The sequence below is a fragment of the Somniosus microcephalus genome, chromosome 20 (assembly GCF_052327205.1).
Source record: "Somniosus microcephalus isolate GS21.2 chromosome 20, FLI_Smic_1.0, whole genome shotgun sequence".
Taxonomy (NCBI): Eukaryota; Metazoa; Chordata; class Chondrichthyes; order Squaliformes; family Somniosidae; genus Somniosus; species Somniosus microcephalus.
Window position 1 is genome coordinate 79681074 of NC_141006.1, and position 19368 is coordinate 79700441.

Genomic DNA, 19368 nt, shown 5'->3' on the forward strand with positions numbered 1-19368 from the left:
GACAACATCCCGGCTATCGTGAAGACGACTTGTGCTTCAGAACTAGCCGCACCTCCAGCCAAGCTGTTCCAATACAGCTACAACACTGGCATCTATCCGACAATGTGCAAAACTGGCCAGGTATGTGCTGTCCACAAAAACAGGACAAATTCAATCTGGCCAATTACTGCCCCATCAGTGTACCCTCAATCATCAGCAAAGTGAAGGAAGGTGTCGTCGAAATGCCAAAAATTGTAGCCTGATCACAATTAAATTTGAGATAAGAAATTGAGCAGAGGCAAACAGACAAGTAACAGATAGCAGGGAAAACTTGGAACGTCATTACAGACTGCTCATAGTAATTGGGCAGTAATCTTGAAAGTCTTGTACAGACAAGAGACTTCAAGAAAGCAAAAACCGAGCCAAAATGGAATACAGGAAATCCATCTTCACAGGTTCTGGATACGTCAAGCAACAAAGTGCAAATCAACATGGGTTGAACTGATCAGTTTTCATCCACAAGCCTCTGTGCAAGTCTTTTACAAATATTTTCTATTAAATTAAAAGTGGGTACCAGAATTGTGTATGGGCAAACAGGAGAGAAATGGTATTTATAGTGGGTGGATCGAACATGAAGCGAGCCTTTCTGTGCTGAAATGTCTATGAACTGCCCTCAGCCTGACCTCCAGCCAATATTCACTGTCCAGACATCACTTAGTGAAGTCCTGTGGAATTGATGGCACCTGTACAACTGTCGCCTAACACCAGCCAGCACCTTCAGGAAAGGAGTGAAGACTAGCAAAAATACTGTGGGTTAGTACATTTACAAAGCGAATACTTGTATTTTTTTTTTCTAGTTTTGAAATTTAATGTATTTAAATGTTGTGCAACTTTAATCAGTGTACAGAAAAGCTAAACTTCAGAACAAGTTTCAAACGATGATCCATCAATCCAGTCACACAATATGGAATTCATCGATTTCAAAAATATAAAACTCATAGTTATTTCCAAACACTTTTAATGATTACCTTTGATGACTAAAGATAGACAAATTGTTCATCACAGTACAAAAAGGGTACAAAACGTTAAATTACAGGGCTTAAAAATTAAAGGTTTTCAAAAAGATACAAGGCCATTATCAACCTCTTTTATACTGTACATTTACATCATATTTTTTTTTAGAATCAAGAAGCAGTGAAGCCCTGCTATGTAGGTTATCAGGGATGAAACTAATAGTAATAGCTACAAGGACAACACTTATGAGTCAGTAGAATGGACAGGAAAACAAACATTTCTGCCACTAAACTGCAAACACTCCTCCTAAGCGAAGAACATGTTCTGGAGTAAACATTGCTATAGTTGTTTGTGTTTGTGATTTCCTATTTTACGTAAAATATTTTCAGAGAACTCTTATCGCTGCTCCATTTTAACTTTTGGTGGCTTGAGAAAACTCCTCTGTTTCTTTTCTTTCTTGCCTTTTTTATTGGCTTGAAAGTTTCTCCAGCTATCAACACGGCCATCTCGGCTTTCCTGTGGTGACACACACAATCGTTAGCAAAAAAATAAAATGTACAGCATTGGTCTTTCTCAAAAGTCACTCCCCATTATCAGTTAGCAAATTAATTATCTTTTCTTAAATCTACTACAGTAAAATGATTGCTTGCCTACGCTGAATTGTACAAGTTACATTCCAGAGCGGCCACAATGTTGGATGCTGAGGGAGAAAGTGACAAAAATTCACCGTCCCTTAAGAACATAAGAAATAGGAGCAGGAGTCGGCCATTCGGCCCCTCGAGCCTGCTCCACCATTCAATAAGATCATGCCTGATCGGATCTTGGCCTATAGGACTGTGCTCTGTAGTTGGGACAGTGCAGTGGGAGCTTTAGGCTGCATCCAATCTGTGCAATCCCTGGCAAGGACAAAATTCAACCAGTGTTTTACAGTGGGAGAATACTGTCCATTTACGGCTGGGACCCGTGTTTGAATACAGCTGCCATTGTCAGCACCAATCTTGATGCCGATCTTAGAGCAGCAGCAGTCTTCACTTTATCTGCAATCATTGTGGTTTCAATGTTTTTAAAGCTACTGTTTTTTTCTCTCATTACTCACAGTAGAACACCCATCTTCAGTAACTTATTGGCCTCGATATTAACCCCCGCCCCCCCCCCCCCCCGCCTCCTCACAACGGGTGGGAGAAGAGCGGGGTAAAAAAAAAGTGAACTGCACAGAAAGTGACCCCAAACCGTCACCATTTTTATGGCGATGAATATCGGGGCGCCCGAGTGTCTCGCCATGCAGATGCAGGACGCTTAATTAACATATTTAAACTGGGCTCCCACACTGCAATTGGGAGTGCGATTTAAAAGTTGCTGCTGCTGCAGCAGCACAGGGGGTCGGGAAACTCAGCCGTGAAAGGCAGGCTGGAGCTGCCGGCGCCACAAGGCTGTTTCAGCACTCCTTGTGGGCCAGGAGGAACAGACGTGCTCCCCCCGGGCCCCTCAAAGAAGCCTTTGGCCTCCCCCAGCCCCAATCGCAGGGACGGTCCCCGGCTGCGGCCTCCTACCACTGGTGTTCCTTCCCGCCCGCTGGCCAGGCTGTCCATTGGCCGGCTGCTGGGCAGGGTGTGGAGCCACAAGATGTTAATGAGGTTCGGCCAGACAACCACGTCCCCACACTTGCCGGCTTCTTCGGCCTCCCCTGCACCCTCCCAGCAAATATCGAGGCCCATCATCTCTAAAGCTCTTCCACCTCCGGCTGGGGCAAGTGAGAGAGATCCTAACAAAGAGATCTTAAATCTGCAACCGGGACACTGTCACAGATCTTGCACCTTAAAAGACATCAGATTCACCAGTATATGCTGCGGAGGAGTGTATTTAAACATGGAGTAGAAAATGAAATCCAGGCTGGTTTAGTGTATTGGGATCAAAATGCTATAGGAGAAAAACAATCACACATTACTCTCCGACACCTCCTCCTACCTCCGCCTGGACCATGACCCCACTACCGAACATCAAACCACCGTTTCCAAGACTGTCACTGACCTCATCTCCTCTGGAGATCTTCCCCCCGCGGCCACCAACCTCAGTTCCCCAACCCCGCACAGCCCGCTTCTACCTCCTTCCCAAGATCCACAAACAGGACTGCCCTGGTAGGCCCATCGTTTCAGCCTGTTCTTGCCCCACGGAACTTCTCTCTTCCTATCTCGACTCTATCTTTTCTCCCCTTGTCCAGTCTCTTCCCACCTACATCCGCGGCTCTTCGGACGCCCTCCGCCACTTTAACAGTTTCCAGTTTCCTGGCCCCAACCGCTTCCTTTTCACCACGGACATACAATCCCTCTACACCTCCATCCCCCACCAGGATGGCCTAAGGGCGCTCCGCTTCGTCCTTGAACAAAGGCCCGACCAGTCCCCATCCACCACTACCCTCCTCCGCCTGGCTGAACTTGTTCTCACATTGAACAACTTCTCCTTTAACTCCACTCATTTCCTCCAAATCAAAGGTGTTGCTATGGGTACACGCATGGGTCCTAGCTATGCCTGCCTTTTCGTGGGATATGTGGAACACTCTTTGTTCCAGTCCTACTCGGGTCCCCTCCCTCACCTCTTTTTCCGATACATTGATGACTGTATTGGTGCCGTTTCCTGCTCTCGCCCCGAACTTGGCAATTTCATTCACTTTGCCTCCAATTTCCACCCTTCCCTCACCTTCACATGGTCCATCTCTGACTTTTCCCTTCTCTTCCTCGACTTCTCCGTCTCCATTTCTGGGGATAGGTTATTGACCAATATTCACTACAAGCCCACTGACTCCCACAGCTACCTGGACTACACTTCCTCCCACCCCGCCTCCTGTAAGGACTCTATTCCATTCTCCCAGTTTCTCCGTCTCCGCCCCGACGATGCCACCTTCCACACCAGTGCTTCAGACATGTCTTCCTTTTTCCTCAACTGAGGATTCCCCTCTACCGTGGTTGACACGGCCCTCGACTGTGTCCGTTCTATCTCCCGCACTTCTGCCCTCACCCCTGCCCCTCCCTCCCGGAACCACGATAGGGTTCCCCTTGTCCTCACCTTTCAGCCCACCAGCCTCCACATTCAACAGATCATCCTCCGCCATTTCCGCTACCTCCAAAGTGATCCCACCACCAAACGCATCTTCCCCTCCCCTCCCCTTTCAGCATTCCGCAGGGACCGCTCCCTCCGAGACACCCTAGTCCACTCCTCTATCACCCCCAGCACCCCTTCCCCTTGCACCTTCCCGTGCAAGCGCAAGAGATGTAACACCTGCCCCTATACCTCCCCCCTTCCCACTGTCCAGGGCCCCAAACACCCCTTCCAGATGAAACAGCGATTTACTTGTACTTCTTGCAATCTAGTATACTGTATTCGCTGCTCACAATGCGGTCTCCTCTACATTGGGGAGACCAAACGCAGATTGGGTGACCGCTTTGCGGAACACCTCCGTTCAGTCCGTAAGGGTGACCCCGAGCTTCCGGTCGCCTGTCATTTTAATTCACCGCTCCATTCCCACTCGGACCTCACCGTCCTTGGCCTCTTGCATTGTTCCACGGAAGCTCAACGTAAACTCGAGGAACAGCACCTCATCTTCCGATTAGGCACTTTACAGCCTTCCGGACTCAATATCGAGTTCAACAATTTCAGATCATAACCTCGGCCCCTATTACATTTTTACTTATTTTTTTTCCACCCCTTTGTTTTGGGTTTTCCTTCCCCCCCCACCCTTTCCTTTTTTTTCCTCTCTCCCACACGGCAGCTGTCTCCCATTCTGCCAGTACATTTCACACCTAATCTGAGCCGTCTTTTGTCTCCACTTGTACTATTACCATCTCGTCTGGTTTTGAATACCTCTTAATGACTCTTTACTTCTTTTGTTCTCTCCCAGCCCTGCCTTTCAATCTATTTCATTTCCTTTCCAGTTTTGAAAAAAGGGTTTCGACCCGAAACGTCGACTCTAATTTCTCTCCACAGATGTTGCCTGGCCTGCTGAGTTTTTCCAGCATTTTCTGTTGTTAAGCCAATATACTTCTTGTGTGAGACGCCTAATTCATCACTTCAAACCCTTCTTCAAACTGTTCTACCATCCCCCAGTGACAAACCAATAACCGCCAGCACGCCAACCTCGCGTTAAAAAGCTCCAAGCAGTCTCCCCACAGATGCAACTCAAGTTTAGAATAACAAAACACATTAATCGTGCTTGGGTGTTTTTCCATAGTTCAATTCGATTCCACATAAAAACATCAAACACCCAACATTAGGCTTTACAGAATTTCTGGTACTAATACTGCATAAATACTGCCCTGGCTGTTCCAACCCTCTTGTGTGAGTAATCAGACAAAAATAGACAGGATATTCAGTGGTGGTGATGACTAAAAGCTTGGTCAAAGAAGTTAGTTTTAAGGAGAGAGAGGTTAAGAAGCGGAGATGTTTAGGGAAGGAGTCCCAGGACCAAGTTGGCTGAAGGCACAGCCGCCAATGGTGGGGTGAAGGGAGTGGAGTTGTGCAAGATGCCAGTCGGAGGAGCACAAAAGTTCGGGGAGGTGGGGGTTGTTGGTTTGGAGAAGGTTACAGAAATAGGGAGGGGCGAGGCCCTGAAAGGATTTAAACACGAGGTTGAGAATTTTAAACCTGAGGCATTGAGGGCCTGGGATCCACTGTAGGTCAGCAAGCACGGGGATGATGGGAGAGTCGGACTTGGTGCAGGATAGGATACAGGCAGCAGGGCTCTGGAGGAGTTGAAGTTTATACAGGGTGGAGAGCAGCCAGGAGAACATTGGAATTGTGAAGTCTGGAGGTGACACAGGCATGGATGAGGGTTTCAGCAGCAGCTGGGCTGAGGTGGGACAGAGCAGCCGACGTTATGGAGCTGGAAGTAAGCAAATTTTGTGATGGGAGAGGATATGGGGACGGAAGCTCAGCTCGGGGTCAAATAGAAAGCCGAGGATGCAAACAGTCTGGTTCAACCAGAGACAGCGGCGTGGGGCGGTGGGGGAGCTGAAATAGGCAACAATGGTACAACAACTAAAACATGCATTTACAATGTTTGCGGCAGGGGCCAAAGGCAATGGCTTCGGGTTTCCCAATGTTCAACGGGAGAAAATTACAGCTCATCCAGAACTGAATGTTGGACAAGCAGCCTGACAACACAGGTTCGAGAGAGTTGGTGGAGAGGTAGAACAGCGTGTCGTCAGTGTATATGTGGAACCCAATCCCATGTCTTTGGTAATGTTGCCACGAGGCAGCATGTAGATGAGGAGGAGGAGGAGCAGGAGGAAGGTGCGAAGAAAAGATCCTTGGGGACTCCAGAGGTTATGGTGCAGGGGTGGGAAGAGACGCCATTGCCGGAGATGCTCAGGCTATGATTGGCTAGATAAGAGTGGCACCAAGTGAGTCTTGACTGGGTGAACCATCGGGGAAAGTGATCGGTATAAATTTGCATGCAAATCAGGGTATTCCTCTGCACCCTAAGCCATGCAGTAGGCTCTAGGTAGCAGTCGGTCAGTCCACTGTGACCTCCGAGACCTAGGATCCAAATCAAACTGATGGGATGAAAGTCACGTTTCACTGTCCACTGTAAACATCCTATCTGAAACCTTTCCGGAGTTTCAATCAATTCCAACTGAGGACATCTCACAGCACTAACATTTCCACAAAGTGTCACAGGACTGCAAACTTACTCAGAGGCTACAAAGATGACTATTACAAGACATGAAAAATTCACACTGATGCAGTAAGAGATGCTCTTCTGAAGACTTCGAGCACATTACTACAGTAGAGTAGCGGGAGCTTAGACTCAAACCATACTGTAGCTGACTTTTATAACAAAGGGGCATCTGACAATCAGAACCAATGGTGTACAGGGCGCGTCTGGTGCTAGGAGAGCACTAGGAGGCATAGGCTTGCTGCCCGCCCAATAAAAGCTCAAACACCTCAGGAGATTCCAAGCCGACCACTACACAGAAAGGTCCATGTCACCAGTACACAGGTACCAAGCGCTGCCTCAACAGTGCTGGTGGGCCTTCCCTCTTCTCCTCACTCCTCCGTGCCACCTGGCCTGGTCAGAGAGTAATCCCACCAATAGGCAAGGAATTATATAGTTAAACAAGTACGACAACATATGTATCGGCAAGGACTGAGTAATCTGCAGGAAGCCATGCATAGTCTCTTTCTGCATTGTAGCATAATCTTAGAAAGCACAATGTTTTCTATAACTCATTATATAGTTGCTGTGAAAAATTCAATGAGTTTTTCAGGTCACTGAGAGATTTATGTTTTGCATATTTGTGTACAAGATACAACTTAATACTAAAAAAATAATGGGCCAGGTTTTGTTCTGACTTGCACTTGCCCGTAGACACTCTATGGGCTTTTGCACAGCAAGTTCCTGTTGGCCAACCATCCAAAAAGCACAGTGCCCTCTACAGGGCATCTGGGACCTGTGTGAACAGGTCAAACAACGGTGTATCTCCTTAACCAATCAGATCGAAGAACCGTAGATGAGCAGCGCAGAGTCTGAACCAGGAAGTGCAAGTTAAATATTGAATTCAATGTCAAATTATGTACAGAAGACGAAATAGAGAGGGAAAGAAAGATTGGATTAAGCGAGAGAGATAAGAGATCAAAAGAAAAAGTTTTTTAAAATTCTTTTTAAATTACTAAAAATTAAATGCTGAAGGAGTGAGGCTCCATGCTTGTAAAAGTTGATTTTCAGTGCCAGCGAGGTTGTTTGCAGTAATTAAGACTTACCGGGTCGTTAAAAGGGTACTTACACTGGAATGGACAAGCCCTAACTTTTTTGGCGAGTTTAGTTCATATCTATGAGGTCAGTACAGCAACTTCACACCATTCAATGTATTTGAATGGTGAGTCAGATGGCAAGCTGCCATTTCTGGGAAGCTTTTGGAGGAGCAGGGCATCTCGGTCAGCAACTTCCTGATTTCCACGTTTAACTGTGAACGTGTGGTCGCCGGAAGTTGCTGTCCGATTTCCACATAAATAACGGCGAGCACATTTAGCCTCACTGTTATTCTTACAGCAGATTCCGGCCCAATAAAATATATTTCTGTAATAACAGAAAACACTGGAAAAACTCAGCAGGCCAGGCAACATCCATGGAGAGAGAAACAGAGACAACGTTTCAGGTCGAAGACCCTTCGTCAGAACTGAGAAAAAAGCAGGAAATGAAACAGATTAAAAGGCCAGTTTGGGGGCTGGGAAATGGGGGAGGTGATGAAAGAACTAAAGGGGAGGTCTGAGAGGTGAGGAGACATTCAGAGATATTCAAGGCGAGACGAGATGGTAATAGGACAGGTAAAGAGACAAAGGATGGCTCTAGATTAGGTGTGAAATGCGCTGGCAGAGTGAGAGACAGCTGCCGTGTGGGAGAGAGAGAGAAAAGGAAAAGGCACAAACCAAAAGTGTGGATAAAAAATATAAAAATATAATGGGGGCCGAGGTTATGATCTGAAATTGTTGAACTCGATATTGAGTCCGGAAGGCTGTAAAGTGCCTAATCGGAAGATGAGGTGCTGTTCCTCGAGCTTACGCTAAGCTTCCGTGGAACAATGCAAGAGGCCGAGGACGGTGAGGACTGAGTGGGAATGGGGCGGTGAATTAAAGTGACAGGCGACCGGAAGCTCGGGGTCACCCTTGCAGACTGAACGGAGGTGTTCCGCAAAGCGGTCACCCAATCTGCGTTTGGTCTCCCCAGAAATATATTTGTGTTTAGGTTCAGCGTATAACAACTGTTACTTTTTTAAACTCTCACATATAAGGAAATATTGCACAAATGTGGAGCTTATATTCTATAGTGCTTTTTAATTAGAATCCACAGTTCTTTGTAATTTAGTATCTAATATTCTATCTGAAGCAGATCATTTTTATGAGCGTTCAAAGACATACTATCAAATTGACTATTCTACATCTCTCACTGGACATCTCGATGTCAAGGTAGTTAATAAAATAAATTGGCTTTTCAGAAGGAAAAACAGTTTTCAGTAAGACCGCAGAACCATAACCACCACTCATTGTTACACAAACCTTTCAAAACATGACCAGGATTGGGAGCAGTTTAGGATTCAGCAAAGGAGGACAAAGGGATTAATTATGAGGAGGGAAATAGAATATGAGAGTAAGCTTGCACGGAACATAAAAACTGACTGTAAAAGCTTCTATAGATATGTGAAGAGAAAAAGATTGGTGAAGTCAAGCGTAGGTCCCTTGCAGTCAGAATCAGGGGAATTTATAATGGGAAACAAAGAAATGGCAGACCAATTAAATACATACTTTGGTTCTGTCTTCACAAAGGAGGACACAAATAACCTCCCAGAGATGTCGGGGAACATAGGGTCGAATGAGAGGGAGGAATTGAATGAAATCAGTATTTGTAGGGAAATGGTGTTAGGGAAATTGACGGGATTGAAGGCCGATAAATCCCCAGGGCCTGATAATCCCCATCCTAGGGTACTTAAGGAAGTGGCCCTAGAAATAGTAGCTGCATTGCTGGTCATCTTCCAAAATTCTATAGACTCTGGAACAGTTCCCATGGATTGGAGGATAGCTAATGTAACCCCACTATTTAAGAAGGGTGGTAGAGAAAAAACAGGGACATATAGACCAGCAAGTCTGACATCGGTAGTGGGGAAAATGCTAGAGTCCATTATAAAAGATGTAATAGCAAAGCACTTGGAAAACAGTGACAGGATTGGACAAAGTCAACATGGATTTACAAAAGGTAAATCATGCTTGACTAATCTACTGGAATTTTTTGAGGATGTAACTGGTAGAATAGATAAGGGAGAACCAGTGGATGTGGTGTATTTGGACTTTCAGAAGGCTTTCGATAAGGTCCTGCATAAGAGATTAGCGTGTAAAGTTAAAGCACACGGGATTGAGGGTAAGGTACTGTCTTGGATAGAGAACTGGTTGGCAGGCAGGAAGCAAAGAGTTGGAATAAATGGGTCTTTTTCCGAGTGGCAGGCAGTGACTAGTGGGGTACCGCAGGGATCGGTGCAAGGACCCCAGCTATTCACATATATATATATATATATATATATGTATATGTATATGATGATCTAGACGAGGGAACTAGATGTAATATCTCCAGGTTTGCAGACGACACAAAGCTGGGTGGGCGTGTGTGCTGTGAGGAGGATGCCGAGAAACTCCAGTATGATTTGGATAAGTTGGGTGATTATACTGCATTTGCCATGCATCTGCCCAATGTGGATAAATGTGGTTATCCACTTTGGTGGCAAAAACAGGAAGACAATTATTTGAACAGCAATAGATTGGGGAAAGGGGAAGTGCAATGAGACCTGGGTGTCCTTGTGCACCAGTCGCTGAAGGTAAGTATGCAGGTGCAGCAGGCGGTTAAGGCGGCAAATGGTATGTTGGCCTTCATAGCGAGAGGATTCGAGTACAGGAGCAAGGATGTCTTGCTGCAGTTGTACAGGGCCTTCGTGAGACCACACCTTGAGTAGTGTGTGCAGTTTTGTTCGCCTTATCTGAGGAAGGATGTTCTTGTCATGGAGGGAGTGCAGCGAAGATTCACCAAGCTAATACCTGGGATGGCAGGAATGACATATGGGGAGAGATTGGGTCGATCAGGCTTATATTCGCTAGAGTCTAGAAGAATGAGAGGGGGTCTCATTGAAACTTATAAAATTTTAACAGGACTAGACAGACTAGATGCAGGAAGGATGTTCCCGATGGCGGGGGAGTCCAGAACCAGGGGTCACAGTCTAAAGATAAGGGGTAAGCCATTTAGGACTGAGATGAGGGGGAATTTCTTCACCCAGAGAGTGGTGAACCTGTGGAATTTTCCACCACAGAAGGCAGTGGAGGCCAATTCATTAAATATATTCAAGAGAAGGAGTTAGATATATTTCTTAAGGCTAAAGGGATCAAGGGGTATGGGGAGAAGGCAGGGACAGGGTACTGAATTTGGATGATCAGCCATGATCTCATTAAATGGCGGAGTGAGCTCGAGGGGCCGAATGGCCTACTCCTGCTCCTATCTTCTATGTTTCTATGTTAGGATTGTGAATTGGTAAATTAGAGTTCTACAAACCTCAAAATTTTTCTGCCACTCTTTATCGCGTTTTGCTTTTTCTTCCTGCTCAATCTCCTCTTCTCTCTGTCGTTTCCTGGATTCAGAAGGGTGTACAGTGTTAGAAAATGTGCTCATAGATTATCATTCAGCTTTGAGATTTTTCCTAATATTTCGTGTGTTTGCCGGGACAGTGGATATATTCAAATCCCAGCAAATGAAGGCGCTTTCATACTTGCACATCCTGCTTTATGATAGCGATGCCACCTTGCTTCTTTCCCTGGGACCGGGGAGCTGGTCTCTTGTCTCTTGTCTGGAGACCCATAGAACCAGCTCCCCCTTTACTCAACCATTACTAACTGCTGGTAAATAAACATGGCGACAACTGAGCTAGACATGATTGTGATCCCCCCCCCACCCCACCCCGCATCATGGTCAGAACGCCAACCAACACACACAGTCACAGCGTACAAATGAAGAGTGGCAATCAGCTGAGGTACTGACAGGTAATCAGGTAACCCTGATGGCGGAGTAGGCTCGAGGGGCTGAATGGCCTACTCCTGCTCCGATCTTCTATGTTTCTATGTAACCCATGGTGCTAACCCATGTAAGCTCACCCCAGTGTGAATCAGTGACCTCAGGAAATGAAGGGTGAGAATTTGAGAAGGCGGGGAGGGGGGAGAAGAAATGACAACAGGTAAATGGCCTTTGGAAAGACTTCTCTTCCATCCCCTAGAAAATCAAGCTACAATAAAATAGACAATTTGGAGTAATTTTTGTATTAAATACATTTGAATTAAGAAATATTTAGAACAGCAAAGTGGAACTTTACAACTTGTATTTATATAGCACTTTTAGCTTAGTAAAACGTCCCAAGGTGCTTCACAGGAGCGATTATCAAACAAAATTTGACATCAAACCACATAAGGAGATATTAGGGCAGGTGACCAAAAGCTTGGTCAAAGAGGTCGGTTTTAAGGAGCGTCTTAAAGGAGGAGAGGTAGAGAGGTTTAGGGAGGGAATTCCAGAGCTTAGGGCCCAGGCAGCTGAAGGCACGATCGCCAATGGTGGAGCGATGAAAATCGGGCTTGCGCAAGAGGCCAGAATTAGAGGAGCGCAGAGATCGCGGAGGGCTGTAGGGGGTTAGAGATATAGGTAGGGGCGAGGCCATGGAGTGATTTGAAAACAAGGATGAGAATTTTAAAATCGAGGAATTGCCGGATCAGGAGCACAGGGGGTGGGTGATGAGTGAGCGGGATTTAGTGCAAAATTTTGAAATAGCAGATAATTTAAATTAAATAACTCTGAATTAAAGGTAGACTATATTTTACAGCTTCTTTTCCATATCAACAATCTACTTCCTAGTTATAACCACCATTTTTAGGGGAACAGAAGCAGAATGTTTCGTTCATTGGTTTTAAGATAATTGCATACCTCTCATGCATGTCCTTGGCTTCACGCTCCTTCCTTTTAATCTCGAGCTCAGCAAACAGCTTCATCGTTTGTTTGTGCACCGACTGCTTGAACTAGTAAGATTTTTAAAAAAGAGATTGATTCTCACAAAGCTCAAGACACAATGGGCAACACGAACTCGGTCAGACGAGTGTACAACATATTTTGCAATAATGACACAAACAGCAACACTCTCCACTCTCTCTGAAGAACAGGACTGTACTGGGCAGTATCACACCCTCAACCCAAAAAGACCTAGGCTAACTGGTCACTGATCTCATGGATGTTGAGCGATGTTGCTGCTACAATGTAGCTGCTACAGTTTCCTGTATAATGACAGTGACTGTACGTCAAAAGCAATTCAACGTTTGAACCACCTAGAGCAGGATTCAGGCTTGGGCTGATAAGTAGCAAGTAACATTCGCCCCACACAAATGCCAGGCAATGACCATCTCCAACAAGCAAGTCTAACCACCTCCCGTTGACATTCAACAGCATTACCATCGCCGAATCCCCCACCATCAACATCCTGGGGGTCACCATTGACCAGAAACTTAACTGGACCAGCCACATAAATACTGTGGCAACAACAGCAGGTCAGAGGCTGGGTATTCTGTGGCGAGTGTCTCACCTCCTGACTCCCCAAAGCCTTTCCACCATCTACAAGGCACAAGTCAGGAGTGTGATGGAATACTCTCCACTTGCCTGGATGAGTGCAGCTCCAACAACACTCAAGAAGCTCAACACCATCCAGGACAAAGCAGCCCGCTTGATTGGCACCCCATCCACCACCTTAAACATTCACTCCCTCCACCACCGGCATACCGTGGCTGCAGTGTGTACCATCTACAAAATACACTGCAACACTGCAGCAACTCGCCAACTCTTCTTCGGCAGCACCTCCCAAACCCACAACCTCTACCACCTAGAAGGACAAGGGCAGCAGGCGCATGAGAACACCACCACCTCCAAGTTACACAACATCCTGACTTGGAAGTATATCGCCGATCCTTCATCATCGCTGGGTCAAAATCCTGGATCTCCCTCCCTAACAGCACTGTGGGAGCACCTTCACCACACGGACTGCAGCGGTTCAAGGTGGCGGCTCACCACCACCTTCTCAGGGGCAACTAGGGATGGGCAATAAATGCTGGCCTCGCCAGCGACGCCCACATCCCAGGAACGAATAATAAAAAGGAGTTGGAGCGTGGCTCCTGAGCCACTATTCCCGAAGCACAGTTCCTTCTCCCACATTCAAATTTCCAGGAACGTGGCCTCCCCTCCCATTAGCTGGACATGATGTTGATTGGGAATGATTTATTCGACGTGAATATTTTCAAGTCTATTAAAACAAGCGGGAGTTTTTAATCACTTCTTATATAGATATGTAAACAAGATATACAGAGGTCATCATACTCAACAAAGTTTGAATTTACTGAAGGATGTTGTGGATGGGAACCGTTTCTTACAAACATGGTTTTCAAACTTATGTTTACCCTCTCCCCTGAAAATATTGGGACAGTCCCCAGGAATCCCTGCAAATACTGATATTCTCAGTGAACCCCACCCCCCGACTTAACCTCCAAGTATCTAAAGTTATTAGATTACAAGAAAAATACGATGCTAGTAAATCAGCAAGTACAGAATGCAGAATTCTCAAGGCACTGCGCTCACAGCATGTGTTTGACACATGTACGGAGAGCTCAAGACCTGCACACCCCAGTTTGGAAAATTGTCTCTTCTAGATGCACAAAAGACACACCAAGATAGCTTGAAAGCTGCCCATTTTGAAGGGGATGTGCCTGATTGAAGGAGGAAGTAGTTGAAAAAGCAGTTTGGAGACCAGTTAGCAGTCACAGACATAGACAAACCACCCCAGATCACAAAACTCAGAACACTAATGAGGAAGAAGCAGGATCGGGAATGACAAAACAGAGTAAGAAACCCAGTCCTGGTAAAATAGTGGCCATTTTTGGATTTCTTACTTATCCTTTATATAGTTATAAAGAATGGATGCCACCACACCCATTACATAATTTCTTTCAGATAACAAAATTTTCAACACGAGAAGGGTCATATTTATGCTTTTTTTAAAGCAAATATTCCTTGTTTTCACAAATCAATAGGTACGGGCACTGCCAGTAAAAGTAGAGTTCACTGAAATCCATTCGTTCTGTGAATGAGCAGCAGGAAGCAGGTTTGTGTATAGACGACAGACAGGTAATGCGCAATATAAGAAGTGTGTACAAATAATTTATGAAGACCCAAGGCAACATAATGAACAGCAGCACCCGAGTTATCAGCTTGACAGTTCGGGAAAATCAAATAGTCAACAGGCCCCATAGAATATATTCTGTTAAAACACCAAAATAAAGTCTTGGGTTAGGCAACCATCTCGTCTCTCTTCAGAGTGGTAAGTATTTGAAATCCCCCAGTCGAGCTTAAATTCAGAGCCCTCGCTGCTCCAAATAAAACGACATTTGGCAACAGGTGACTGCGCTCACACAAATATTTATCTTGCTGATTTGCTCATCATATTTATGAGCTGTAACATTACATGCAGACCAGCAATTACACAAGATTGGCTAAAGTTTGGAAAAATCCATCCTTTCAGTCCATTTCAGGGTAATAAATTGGTAGTGTACTTGAGAATAAAAGGGCGTTGAGTAGACTGGCAAAAATGTGCATGGGGCATTGCTGCAATCAATTTACACAAATGATCGAAAGCTTGCAATAAAACAAGAGTACATGTCCAATTATTTCAGAATTTTGCTGGTACTTCCATTTCTACCTGATTTGGTTGCAATGCATTTTCCACCTCTGCAGGGGCAGGATAGACAATGTATAATTTCCCTCTGTTGTCAGTGTTATCAATTTTACTTTATCAATGTGCAAATCACTTCTACAAAAGCAAAATACTGCGGATACTGGAAATCTGAAATAAAAACAGAAAATGCCGGAAATACTCCACAGGTCAGGCAGCATCTGTGGAGAGAGAAAGAGAGTTGACGTTTCAGGTCGATGACCCTACGTGAGTTCTAACGAAAGGTCATCGACCTGAAACGTTAAGTATGTTTCTCTCTCCACAGATGCTGCCTGACCTGGAGTAATTCCAGCATTTTCTGTTTTTATTGCAAATCACTTCTATTTGGTGACCATCTTTATACAGGAAACTTTCGATCAACTGGCCCCTAAATAACCGGAACGCTCTATCCACCGGCAAAATTCAGGAGTCGGTTCAGGTAACTTTTATTACTTTTTTTACTCCATTTGTTGCTGTGCAAGGGTGTAGCTGAAGCTGTTGCTAAGCTACAGAGACGCTTGCAACTTGTGCCCATTGTTTTGAAGCTGTTAAGCAACAGGCGGAGCTCTGAGCTCCGTATCTTTTACTATAGCGTTCGGTTATCCGGAATTGTTGATGAACCGGCACCACGTCGGTCCCGTCCGTGCCGGATACCAGAACGTTTCCTGCAGCTAGACCGCTGGTGTGTGGGGCAGTTTATTGTGCATTTGTGTCCCCCCGCCCACCTTTTGTGGCTTTACTGCTAAAAAAATCTTGTTAATAAAAACATACTTTGCTCTTGAAACTTAGAGAACAAAGTTACCTTGTTCTGTTTATACAACAGTTAGAGGGTTTTAATATTACTACATCTTGCATTTATAACATAGTAAAATGTCCCAAGGCGTTATCAAACAAAATTTGACATTGAGATATTAGGAGAGGTGACCAAAAGCTTGATCAACGGGGTAGGTTTTAAGGAGTGCTTTAAAGGAGGAGAGAGAGGTAGAGAGACAGAGGTTTAGGCAGGGAATTCCAGAGCTTAGGGCCCCAGGCAGCTGAAAGCACGGCCGCCAATGGTGGAGCGATTAAAATCGGGGATGCTCAAGAGGCCAGAATTGGAGGAGCGCAGAGATCTCGGAGGGCTGGAGGAGGTTACAGAGACAGGGAGTGGCGAGGCCATGGAGGGATTTGAAAACAAGGATGAGAATTTTAAAATTGAGGCGTTGCCGGACTGAGAGCCAAGGCTGGTACAGCCTTTGGATGCATTTCTCTACACCTTTTCCAGTCTTGCATGCAAGGGGAAATGTGTGTGACATACCACCTAATGGCTTATCCCTGTTCTACAGCCCCCTCTTTCTTCAAAACCTGAGATTAAAGTCTTCCTATTGCCACTGGTGCGATGGCAGTAGTACATTGGGCTAGCATCAGGCATAAATAATATGAAGAGCTCTTTTGATAACCTTATAGGTAAAGACATCACGTGGTGAAGCACTAGGCCTTGCAGACAAGAGATCGTGGGTTTACACTGATTAGCTGATCACAGGCAGGCAGCAGCTGAGGTGCTGCAGATAGTCTTATTTCCTCAGAGTGTGGCGAAGGTTGGGGGAATCAATCGGAGTTCCTGCTCTTCACCACCAGCCAGTGGCTGCGAAGTGCTCAATCTAGATGTCACGCGAGAGCAGGATCAGTCTCAGGTCAGATATCCTCCATGGTTGAATATACTGTCAACAATCACTGTCTTACCCCAGAAAAAAAAATTGAGGAAAAAGAGCAAGAAATTAGGGGGAAAAAGGTTAAATGTTTTAACCTTCCGTCTTTTGGATAAGATGTTAAACCGAGGCCCCGTCTGCTCACTCAGGTGGATGTAAAAGGTCCCATGGCACTATTTCGAAGAAGAGCAGGGGAGTTCTCCCCGGTGTCCTGGGGCCAATATGTATCCCTCAATCAACATCACTAAAATAGATTCTCTGGTCATTATCACATTGCTGTTTGTGGGAGCTTGCTGTGCGCAAATTGGCTGCCACGTTTCCTACATTACAACAGTGACTCCACTTCAAAAAAAAAAGTACTTCATTGGCTGTAAAGCGCTTTGGGACGTCCTGAGGTCGTGAAAAGCACTCTAGAAATGCAAGTCTTTTTTTTCTGTTTAAATAGATATTAATGCAGGCAGCAACAAATGCTGTGCAGAATCAAACAGCACTGCCAGGTGTGGGAGAACATGGAAACGATACACTCCACTGTGATTATCCAACAAGCTGCAACACTGCAGAAATATTTTACAATCGACTATTTATTTACTAAAAGTTCTTGGGAAGTAGACGACCAGTGAACTGTATAAAAAGTTTATACAGATTAATAACCTAACTTCTATCCAGTTCCATATTTTGATACCTTTGATGGTGCAGTGCATTAACCTGCAGTATCACAGACTGGACAGGAATCTGCGTTCACAGTACAGCTGGGCTGTCTATGGGGCAAGTTTCCTGAAGCAAGAGTGAAGGGAAGTCAACAAGTGCCAATTTTCTCTATTTCCGTGCGCTTGGTTTACAGAAACGACAGAAGTTTGCAACTCTCACTTCCCCAATCACCCTGTTGAAAGAGCAGGGAACAAAAATACAGCTCAAAGTAGAAGGCAAAAAGGAAAATCATCTTAAAAACACTACTGCTGTCCCCACGTACACCCACTATTGAGCGCACAGGCCAATATGTTCCTCAGCAACATTGGGGGAGTATCTGTGAAGAGATTAATATCAGAATAAAACACTTTGGTTTGTCATAATGCTCACTCAACTGATGGAAGTTGTTTCAAGGAATTTCACCTAAAAGATTTAACGAAACAAATACCGACTGGTTTGGATCCAAGCACCAGGAGGGGAAAGATGGCAAGCTTCACGTGCTCCTCTTGTTAAGTGCTCCAACACAAATAAATGCCATCAACATGGCGACCAAACACCAGTCCAAAAAGCAACACAATCTGATGACCGTGCTTCTCGAGGGTTACAGCAGAGAGGGAGAAGTACCGCACGCCTGTGGCTTTACATTGGAAATTACACCTCAACCTCGAGATTAACACTTTATTTATACTTAAAGGAGATATCTACGAAACACAATAACTACATCACTTCGCCACAAGTTTAATTTTCATAAGGCCAGTTGTGAGGAAGACAACGTTTAAGAAGAGTAAAACAAGGTTACACTGCAGTAGGAGTAAATTGGCACAGCAGGCAGTGGAAACCAGTTTTCTAACCAATCAGCAGGGGTGACTCATTTGGCTGTAAACAAACAGTATAAAAAGACCAGGCTAGTGCGAGCAAGCACTGAGTGCGAGTCAGCAGAGAGTGCTGTGAGTTTGGATAAGTCTGAGAGTTCGGCTAAGTGGAGTGTTAGGTGCTCTTTTCAAACTTTAACTCTGTGGGTTGTAGTTAATAAGGCCTTTCTGGTGCAGAGTGACTGTTGGTAAACCATTTTACTGGTGTAATTAGAGGGATTGATTTAAATTAAATCCAATTAATTAAAGGGGATACTAGCATCTATAATCGGGCAGAGGGTGTCCATAACTCACAATAAAAAATTTAATTAATTACATAGAATGGAGCAGGTGATGTGTTACTGTTGCGAGATGTGGGAGCCGGTGAACCCCATTGAGGCTCACGGTGATTACGTCTGTGACAAGTGTCTGCTGCTACAGGAACTCCAGCTCCGTGTTGATGAGCTGGAGTCTGAGCTTCAGACACTGCGACACATCAGGGAGGGGGAGAAGTACCTGGACTCTGTGTACCAGGAGGTGGTCACACCTATGAAGTTAATTAATTCAGATGTAGCCCATGGTCAGGGACAGGACGGTGTGACTACAAGTGAGGCAGGTACGGGGATCCAGGAGGTAGAGCTGGAGGAGCCACAGCCCTTGCTCTTGTCCAGCAGGTTTGAGGTTCTTACTCCCTGTGCGGACGGGAGCAGGGACTGCAGGGAGGATGAGCAACCTGGCCACAGCACCGTGGAATGGGGGGCCATTCAAGAGGGGGGAGTAACTAGAAATGTTGTAGTGGTAGGGGATAGTATTATTAGGGGGATAGATAAGAGTTCT

The 19368-nt window shown here is 45.3% G+C and overlaps 1 protein-coding gene across 1 annotated transcript in view; it reads right to left on the reverse strand.

The window, feature by feature from the left end:
- Window positions 1-980: 980 nt before the first annotated feature.
- dnajc8 (DnaJ (Hsp40) homolog, subfamily C, member 8) overlaps window positions 981-19368 on the reverse strand; it is a 74037-nt gene continuing 55649 nt past the window's right edge. The window contains exons 7-9 of the mRNA XM_085963073.1: window positions 12485-12576; window positions 11072-11147; window positions 981-1509 (exon numbers count right to left, since the gene is read on the reverse strand). Of these exons, the coding sequence (XP_085819199.1) occupies window positions 1390-1509; window positions 11072-11147; window positions 12485-12576 (288 nt within the window). The 3' untranslated portion in view covers window positions 981-1389. The remainder of the gene's footprint in view (window positions 1510-11071; window positions 11148-12484; window positions 12577-19368) is intronic.